Here is an 8,516-nt window from a genome sequence, read left to right on the forward strand (position 1 = left end):
TAAAGTAAATAATATCTTGATTATTACCCGTAATTGGGTTAATTACCTTTTAATCCTGACGAGGGATATCCGACCTATTATGCCAAATAGGTACTTAGTTTCTTTTTCCTACAAGTAGGACCGAGTTGATCTTTATCCAGTACATATACATTATTTTTTCTATTTTATTCTTTTTTTATTTTACTTTCAACTAATTTATTTTTTCTTCTTCACTTTAATTTTATCTTTCATTTTTATTTATTTCTTTCTCATTCAGTAAAACAAGTAAAAATATTATCATTGCTCGATGATCTTTCATGAGTTTTACAATTAAGAGTTTTAATTTATGTAAAAAAACTTCTATCATAAAAAATAAATTATCCACAAATAAATAACAGGACGTATATGTAACAAACTAAATACAAAGAAAAATAAGGAGTATTAATTTAAATTTTTGAAAATATTTTATCAATCAAAACATGAAATTAGTAAATATAATTTTCCTCAAAAGTTTTAATTATATTGTTATGGAAAAATATTCACAACCAAAAAAGTAATCGAGACCAACAATCGAATATGTTTTTGAATTTTAAAATATACTTTCGTAAAATTTGTGATGATTTAAAGCGCAAGTTTAAATTTTACTCCTTTTGCTAGCACATGAAAAATTGAAATAATATTAAAATTACTTAAGTATAATACTTGTATGGGTTAATACGTAAACTATAATTGAAGAAAAAATATAACATAACATAATATTTTTTTGTTGTTTGAAAGATTAAAAAAATTACACATTGTGTTATGAATTATTATATGAGTTAATGTCTATTTTCATAACTCCTCACATTGTAATTTAACCATTTTGTTTAATTCACATTCAAAGAGATAAGATTCTTTGGTCTAGATTTAGGCCTACAAATAAGTGTCTCATTTATATTGAGGATGATGTGAAATGAAATTAAATTCTCTCTTTTTCTCTATATTGCTCTCTCTCTTTTCTAACTTTATTTATGAAAATATATAAAATTAAAACCTTTTAAAATTACAAAAATTAGAAATAAAACTAAAAGATAAAGATAAATTTGAAAATAATAAAATATATTAATTATTTTATTTTAGAGTGAAATGAATATTTTAAAGTTAAAATAAATTTTGCATGATTAATTAGAAGATAATCGTTTTAATCAACAGACGTTGTATACCTTTCATACGCGTAAATGACTCCTGAATCCAAATCTGGTTTTGAAGATTATTTTTTAAAAGTTTTTTTTAATGCTTTCTTTAATAAACTTTGGTAGCGAGAAGGTCTTAGACAAAGGGCACAAAAGAACAACAAAGAAAGGTACATTTTTGGGTGTAGTCTCACTGTAGTGAAATTCTACAGAAATCAGAGTATAAATTCATCTGAATTTTTTGTTGTAGCGAAAAATATCACAACTCATAAGGTATTTGAGGGATTTAAGATTTGAAAATTTTATTTCCCACTTCTCCCTTTGAGCCCTCTCTATTCTCTCGATTCCTAACCCATTTTTACCAATTAAATTACCTCAAAAATCGTTTGGGAGCTAGATTGAAGGTTAAAATCGTGTTTAGGACGCTAAGAGGTAAGTTTTATGAGTTATGTTAAAATCGTGTTTAGGATGCTAAGAGGTAAAAGTACGTATATATTATTAAAATATTTATAATTAAATAAAACTGAATTGAGAAAAGTGTATACTCTTTAACTTTTTTTAGATTAATAAATTTATATTAAGAAAATCATCACCCATAGTCTAAATTATAGTTATGTTTATTTAATGTTTTTATTATTTTTAAGTCTTAAGATGCAATAGTAATAATATTTAAATTTGTTAAATAAACAGTATAATAAAATTAACAGAAGTAAGGATATATATATTGTAAGATTTTTATAATAAAAATTATTTATTAACAAAACCTTAATGGTCAATTTTAAATTTTATATAAAAAATAAATAAACCTGTTGTAAAAAATAGTCAAACCAAACATATTTTTAATATTTTTATTTTTAAAAATAAAAAATCAAACCAAACACATTTTTTAAATCTTAAAAATTTAAAAATAAAAACTATTTTTAAAAATTGTTTCCTACAACCAAACCGGTCTAATTATAAGAGTTAGAATGAAAAAAAAAAAGACTTATAAAGCAAACTACTACTAAGGTGATGTAATATCGTTAAAACATAAGTCAAAAATTTATTAATTTATATATATAAAAATTACTCAGAACAATGACTACATACATATTTCTCACATTTGGGTAAAAATATTCGCATTTAGAGTAATATTTACAAATTTTCTTTTTGTTGGTTAGATAAGAGTGACATTTTGTTCACCTACATTTTGCATGGAAGGACCCATGTGTAGGCTGTTTAGCTTATTAGAATCTTAGAAGTTGTTTTGATATTTACATAATTGAGTTTCCCCACCTCAATTAGCCAATTGGTTATTACATGATGTAATTTTCAAATCTTAGTTTTGTTTTCTTTATCTGGGCTTCACTCTTCAGCTCATTTCATCTCACACGAATCAAAATATTTGTAGAAAAAATTTTGTAATGTTCATTTATATCAATGAAATGAGTTTAATACGTATATTTTATTTTCTTTTCATGCAATCACATTTTTATAGGAATTTTAAATTAATATTTTTATTGAATTAATTATATATTTTATTTGTAAATTTATCAAAGATATTTTAACATTTTATAATTATTTATTTTTATATCATATTTAATATGTCGGTTATTTTGTTTCTTATGTGATATCAAATCCAAGTTGGAGAACATAATGAAAAAAACAAGTCTTTTTTAACACCGTAAAAGCATGCCTATAGATTAATAGAAAGAGAGAAATTGAAAAGAAAAATAAAATAATAAATATGGTAAGTATAGTAGGAAGTAAACAAATGTTTTATTAATTAAGCTAAGAAATTAAAATTAAAAATAACAAGACATTAGCTTATAACGAGAGTGTATTCGTAATAAAATAATAAATTTTTTCTTTTAAATTTTTTTTTACTAATATTCTAAGAATATTGATTAGTACTTGTCACAATTAAAATATAAAAACAAAAATCGGTGGTAATAAAGATGAAATGACAAAGAGTGAGAGATAATATGCATATATTGCTGACAACAAAGTTACAGGACAACATTTGTCTCAGAAGTCACAAAACCACAACAATGAGCAAGAAAGTCATCACCCCCTTACCTCTTTACACACTCATAAAGCACGAATCCAATAACCGAATTACATGCCAATTTTATTCTTCATTGCCCATTTCACATTACACACAAACACTCTTCTCAGTTCTCACGACAGAGAACATTATTGTTGTTTTTCATTTACTCTTCCATGCGGATGAGGCACCTTATTCCTTCCCCTTTCAGCATTAAATCAAATGCTTTATTGATCTCTGAGAATGGAACCGAGTGAGTGATAAATTTGTCCAGTTCCAGCTCCTGCATTATTTAAGGAAAAATTAAACACACTGAATGTGCATTTGGGTGGCATACAAAGTTTATATCATAAATTTGATATTAAACTTATTTATATAAGTTGAAAATGGTTAATTTTGAGAAGTTATGAAAAAGTTTATTAAATAGTTAGGACAACTATAAAAATTATAATTTTTTTATAAACTTTTCATAAACTCTTCTAAATAGACCTGTTTTATCAATATATCTGGCTCTGTGATCACCTGTTTTAGGTACTTCTCCACAACAGAAGGAATATCACTGCGGGGTTTGAAGTGACCATAGAAGGTACCCTTTAGAGTTCTCCCTTCCATGAATTTCATAGGATGAGTTTTGAATTCTACATCCTTCTTTGGCACACTAACAAGTACAGCAGTACCCCAACCCTGAAGAGAAGCATTTGAAGTTCAAATAATAAGATGAATTGCATGCTGATCTAGTTAGTATAATAAGGATAAGATTTTGGGAAAGTACATCATGAACACATTCAAATGCTGAAATCGAAGCTTGGATGCTTCCAGTGCATTCAATAGCACGATCTACCCCTCCATCAGTCATTTCAGCAATGACCTTCCACCAATTAAAAAATGTCACACGTCAATACAATAGAGCATTAATTCACTTGCCATTAATTAAATAAATTTTTTTAAATTAAATAATATTTGTGAGCACATAAAAATTAAACTTTGGTAAATAGTCTACGAAATATGAACTAACCTCTTGTACTGGTTTGTTATAATCTTTCGGGTTCACAAAATCAGTGACTCCAAATTTTTTGGCTGACCAAGAACAATGTAATAGAAATTTTCAATAAATACCAAACAAAAGAAACATATAGCAATGTAGTTAGCCATTGAATCTCTAAAATCTGAATAGTAATTAAACCTACCTTGTTCAAATCTGTTAGGAAGTAAATCAACACCGATGATTCTAGATGCACCAGAAACCCGTGCACCTTCCGCGGCCTAAAATGCAGATCACAAGTCTAGAGCTTTAGTTATTATAGAATGAATTTGCATAAATTTTTTATTAAATACTTGTACGAGAAAAAAATAAGAATTAATAAACAAAATCAATTTAACTTATCTCATATATGGACTTAAATTATAGAGAAATTAAATAAAAAATTAAGGTACATTAATTTAATTTTACCCTGAAAAAATGGTTTATTTTATTTTATATTCTATTAAGTGCATATTGAAAAGTTAATCTAAATTCACTGTTATTCTTTTGGTTTATTGAATAAAAAAGGAGAGAGGAATAACGTACAGCAAGACCAACAGCTCCCAATCCAAAGACAGCAACAGTATTATTAGGCTTTGGTTTTGCAACATTTACAGTAGCACCAAAACCTACATGTATATGAAAAAAATGATTTATATACATTTATTTTTAAAAAATCATAAAGATTATTTGCAACTTTTTAAAGCATTATGTCTTTGAAAATTGGATGTGGATGACACAAACCTGTGCAAAATCCACAACTAACAACACAAACTTTGTCGAGTGGGGCAGCAGGGTTGATCTTGGCAACACATCCAGCATGAAGAACAGTGTATTCACTGAATGTAGATGTTCCCACAAAGTGGTATATGGGTTGTCCATTTTTGGAAAACCTTGTTTTGCCATCACTGAGCATAACTCCTCTGTCCGTGTTGATCCTTAAAAGCTCACACAAATTGCTTTCCTCTGATTTGCAATACTTGCATTCACCACACTCCCCAGTGAATATTGGGAGGGCATGGTCACCTGGTTTGAGAGTTGTCACACCCTCGCCTACGCTCTCCACAATCCTAGTTCATTTATTATGGTCATTACAATTAAATGTGTCAGCAGTTGCTTATGAAAGCACAAGCAAAAAATTTGCAACAATTGAATAAGGTCTTGCTGATAAGTGCTTTAAACATACAGTTTAAGGAATTGATAATTTAAACTTTATTAAAAAAACATGTTTTGGGTGCATTGAAAATCGTTATAGAAATACAATAGTAATATAATTTATTTTTTTTACTTTTAATTTCATAAAGATATACTTGTTAGCATGATGGACCAAGTTCTTTTTTAGTTCCTTTTAATTTTTTTAATCTAACTCTTGCTTTGATTCATTAATTGTCAAACATTTTATATCAATGAAACTGACTTTATTAAGTTTAGTTCCTTAAAAATTCTTAATTTTTTTAGATAAGTTTTTCATAAAATATTTTTTTGCTATAAGATGATCCATTCTGTTAATTTTTCTATTTAGTCTCTTATTTTGGATGACTAAATGAAAAATCTGTAATATTTATAAGGACCAAATGGAAATTTTATAATATTTAAAAGAATTAAATGGAAAATAAAAATCACGAAGGGACTATTTGGTGTGTGTGTGTATATATATATATATAATATTATAAAAAAAAACTTATTAAAAAATAAAATAAGAGACTACATAAAAATTGTGAAATTTAAAAAACTTAATTAAGCCCGATGAAATTCAATCCAACAAAATCTGTCAAAAACAAAATGAATATAAGAGAAAGTAGAAAATAATTTATTATATTTGGATTGTATAAACTTAAAAATTAAAATCATAAAAAATATAAAATTATGTGTAATGATTAGTTTTATATTTGAAATCATAAACTATTAAGAAAAAAGTTAACCAAAAAAAGCTAATACAGTAACTTTTAATCATAAAATTTAAAATTTTACTTATTTTTAATTATTATAAAAAAACTAATATCTTTTTATATTCTTTTCAATAACGAGGAAAAATAATCTTTCCCAAACACATACATAAGCCTAAAAACTGTAGGCAAATGGTACGTACGGAAAAGAAATATCTGCGAATATTCGTAAGAGAAGGAAAGAATCATATGATCGAGCACCTTAATCATTAAGGGCAAAGATGTCATAATAGAATGGTTATCCAGTTAGAAATTCTTTTTATCCAAATATATATGAATTTCTCTTGCAATATTAACAATAATAAAATATATTGTTAGGTTATCTTTGGACCGTGATAAGCAAAAGTCAACATTATCTTAATAAATTTACTGAACCAACTAATAAGGTTTAAAGTTGAATTATTTTAGCACAAATTGTTTAATCAATTGCCAGTTAAAAAATAGTTTCCCCCAAAAGTAACATACCCTGAAGCTTCATGGCCTAATATGCGAGGAAACAGTGGATTCTGGCCCTGAAATGGAAAAACTACAAAGCATGAGCCTCAAGAACATCAACAGTCAATTCATATCTCACAAATTATTCATATAACAAGTTTTAGTTTATGCTTATTTTTTAATTTTAAAGGTAAAATATTTTCATTTTCAAAAAATGGAAAATCATATATGTTTCGTATAAAAAAAAATTAATCAGGAAGAATCTTTCTGTTGACAGGTGTCAAAGATGCTTTTGAAAGTGTGTCCTACCAATTACTAATGATAAGCTTGCATGTGTCGATGTGCCGCGTTTCTGAACTAATCAGGTCATGAAAGATAGGCCCATGTATTAAAATATTTCAAAGTTATAATAACATATAAATATTTATTTTTTTCTGATTCAAATAGCAGAACAGTTAGAATTGAACAAATATTATTTATACTGCTATCGTTTATCTGTGATTATGTATTTTAACACACTTTTAATCATAATCTTTTCATCTGAAGGAGAAAAATCATTTTTTTTGGCTATCATTGTTTTGGATCAGAAGAGACTGATGAGTGTGTTTTACCTTGGCATCCCACCAGTAAACATCGGTACGGCAAAGGGAGTTGAAGAGGATCTTCAAACGCACTTCCCCTTTCTGCGGTGGCGCCACCTCTATCGTTTCTATTGACAGTGGCTTCCCTGGTTCCCATGCCACCGCAGCTGCATTTTACACCAAACAACTAATTAAGTTCATCACTTACTTTGTAGTTTAATTACACATGCCACAGCCAATGATTATCAAACTGAAAATTCCTTAAATGAACCTCAAATCAGATTAAGTATAGCTTCAGTTTATTATTGATGTTGTATATGTCAACTAGTTATTTAATTCCCAAGTTAATTATGTTTTATTTCACTTTAACGTTAAAGATTAACATGAAAGCTTAATAGAGACAAATAATAACATAATAAAATATGTTACTCGAACATTCTCTTGGATGTATGCAAGCGGAGAGATAAGAAAATGATAGAAGAAAGAGATATATATAATGAGCTGATTTACTTTTTAAATATTTTTCAAAAATAATTTTTTAAATAATAATCTTTTAAAACATATTTCTTGTTTAGAGTTTTTTTGTTATGTTATTATCTGTTTCGCCTATTATAAAGATAAATTATTTTTTTAATTAAGTTTTATTTTTAGCAGAAATAAAATTATACGAATATGTCACATATCATTATTTAATGAATTTTGTCTTGCGACATAAACAAATCTGATAAGATTATACCATATGTCATGTTAATTTAACTTTTAAAACTTAATTAAGAGGAGAAAAAATGGGTGCATCTGAAAAATGTTAGCTCATTGACTTCATTCCGATTGCTCTTAGACTCAGCTTTAAAGGATAATTAAAAAAAGTCAGAAGAATAAAATAAAATAAATAAAATTAGATGATGAATTTAATAAATTTGTGATAATTATATGTTAGGTTAGAAAAACGAAAATCGAAAAATAGGGAAAAGAAGCACATTGAAGAAAGAAGAGATGGAGAATGATGCATGCATGGCTCACCCCTGCATTTGATTACTTGACCAGCTGTGCTAGACATAGCTTCAATGGACAAAGAAGAATCAATTAGGTTGATGGGTTGATTCTGCCTCTGAGGTTGGATGTACTATTTATAGTGGAAAATCTGGAATTGTATGTTCGTGAAAACCACTGTTGAGAGCGATGCGCATTATTAGAGCGACAAAAGTTGGCCCAGCAAGTCATCCAAATTGGATAAGTATTGCGATCGACAATTCTCTTTATTTACTTCATACCAATTAGCAAGGACCGTTGTCTTTTCTTTCCCATGGTAAATACTGCTTTTACCATTTAAAAAAATATATAATTAATTCATTTAAA

At 27.1% G+C, this 8,516-nt stretch overlaps 1 protein-coding gene across 1 annotated transcript; it reads right to left on the bottom strand.

Annotated features, from left to right (window-relative positions):
* Positions 1-3,139: 3,139 nt before the first annotated feature.
* LOC113874928 (alcohol dehydrogenase 1-like) lies at positions 3,140-8,242 on the bottom strand. Its single transcript, XM_027513230.1, has 10 exons — positions 8,181-8,242; positions 7,191-7,327; positions 6,610-6,656; positions 4,943-5,268; positions 4,745-4,827; positions 4,365-4,440; positions 4,193-4,254; positions 3,950-4,045; positions 3,700-3,861; positions 3,140-3,460 (listed from the first exon to the last, which is right to left on the bottom strand). The coding sequence occupies exons 1-10, from the start codon at positions 8,215-8,217 to the stop codon at positions 3,344-3,346; spliced, it is 1,143 nt and encodes a 380-aa protein (XP_027369031.1). The 5' UTR covers positions 8,218-8,242; the 3' UTR covers positions 3,140-3,343.
* Between the last annotated feature and the right edge of the window lie 274 nt (positions 8,243-8,516).

Source organism: Abrus precatorius, unplaced genomic scaffold (assembly GCF_003935025.1).
Source record: "Abrus precatorius isolate BTA unplaced genomic scaffold, Abrus_2018 Scaffold8, whole genome shotgun sequence".
Taxonomy (NCBI): Eukaryota; Viridiplantae; Streptophyta; class Magnoliopsida; order Fabales; family Fabaceae; genus Abrus; species Abrus precatorius.

Excerpts from the sequence above, each read along its gene's own strand:
- LOC113874928 (XM_027513230.1), bottom strand. The coding sequence starts at position 8,217 with ATGTCTAGCACAGCTGGTCAAGTAATCAAATGCAGGG. Across the intron at positions 4,255-4,364 it reads TCCTAACAGATTTGAACAAG|CCAAAAAATTTGGAGTCACT; the intron begins GTAGGTTTAATT and ends GTTCTTGGTCAG. Across the intron at positions 4,046-4,192 it reads ATAACAAACCAGTACAAGAG|GTCATTGCTGAAATGACTGA; the intron begins GTTAGTTCATAT and ends AATTGGTGGAAG.